Raw genomic sequence first — 1,470 nt, forward strand, 5'->3', positions numbered from 1 at the left:
TTGAAACTCTCACTTCCAACTTGGAGATGGAGAGCCCCAATCGAACCACCGCTCAGGAGTTTATCTTCTCTGCCTTCCCTTATTCCTGGGTTAAGTCTGTTGTCTGCTTTGTTCCACTGCTCTTCATCTATGCTTTCATTGTTGCTGGAAACCTGGTCATCCTCACAGTGGTCCAGTTGAATACTCACCTCCACACTCCCATGTATATTTTTATCAGTGCTCTTTCTTTCCTGGAGATTTGGTATACCACAGCCACAATTCCAAAGATGCTGTCTAGCCTGCTTAGTGAGAGGAGGAGCATTTCCTTCAATGGTTGTCTCCTACAGATGTATTTCTTCCATTCCACCAGCATCAGTGAAGTGTGTCTCTTGACAGCTATGGCCTTTGACCGCTACCTGGCCATCTGCAGCCCGCTTCATTATCCCACTATCATGACCCCCAAGCTATGTACCCAACTGACTTTAAGTTGCTGTGTTTGTGGCTTTATCACACCCCTTCCTGAAATTGTCTGGATCTCTACACTGCCATTTTGTGGTTCGAATCACCTTGAGCATATCTTCTGTGACTTCCTCCCAGTGCTGCGCCTGGCCTGCACAGACACACGAGCCATCGTCATGATTCAGGTAGTGGATGTCATCCATGCAGTGGAGATTATTACAGCTGTGATGCTCATCTTCATATGTCCTACATTGGTATTGTGGCTGTAATTCTACGTATTCGTTCAGCTGGAGGCCGCTGCAAAGCATTTTCCACGTGTGTCTCTCACCTCATAGTCTTTTTGCTCTTTTTTGGCAGTGTGGCTCTCATGTACCTACGATTCTCTGCCACCTACTCCTTGTTCTGGGATACAGCCATTGCTCTGGCCTTTGCAGTTTTGTCTCCCTTCTTCAACCCCATTATGTATAGCCTGAGGAATAAAGAAATAAAAGAAACTATAAAAAAGCACATAGGTCAAGCTAAGGTATTTTTTTTCCATAAGACAAGGGACCTCCAGTAAGATCTTTTAGTTGAGATCCTGTATAGTTGGTGGTTTCTCTTCACCTTCAGCTCTCAGCAATCTGTCTTTTCCTATCAACCTTTTATTGAAACTGGTCTCCCAAAGCTCACAAAACAAACAAACAAACAAACAAAAACCAAATTCAGTAATAGCTAAAGTCAATAGCTTCTATTTAATCTTTACTCAGTTAGACATATTTTTCAATCTGATTTTATTAATTAAACTTTCTGCCACTCAAGTTATTCGTAGTAAATTCATCATGTTGAAATGTTCTGTATAAATATTTACTTTAATTTTAAAGCAATTAACATATTTGTCTGTAAGACATGGTCATTTAAAAAGTATCCTTCATAAGACTAAGTTTTATCCATGGTGCCTTCAGCTTCTATAGTTGAAAAATGATTCAAATTTATAAATTGAGTATCCAAGTATTGATCAATAAGCGATTTAATTAAGTTACTCATTAAATAATC

General features: G+C 40.1%; 1 protein-coding gene across 1 annotated transcript; it reads left to right on the forward strand.

The window, feature by feature from the left end:
• OR6K2 (olfactory receptor family 6 subfamily K member 2) lies at positions 1–1,007 on the forward strand. The gene is given in 3 exon segments (XM_015453519.3): positions 1–677; positions 680–964; positions 966–1,007. Coding segments are annotated over 3 exon segments (978 nt in total). The 5' UTR covers positions 1–26.
• The last annotated feature ends 463 nt before the right edge of the window (positions 1,008–1,470 follow it).

Source organism: Macaca fascicularis, chromosome 1, assembly GCF_037993035.2.
Source record: "Macaca fascicularis isolate 582-1 chromosome 1, T2T-MFA8v1.1".
NCBI lineage: Eukaryota > Metazoa > Chordata > Mammalia > Primates > Cercopithecidae > Macaca > Macaca fascicularis.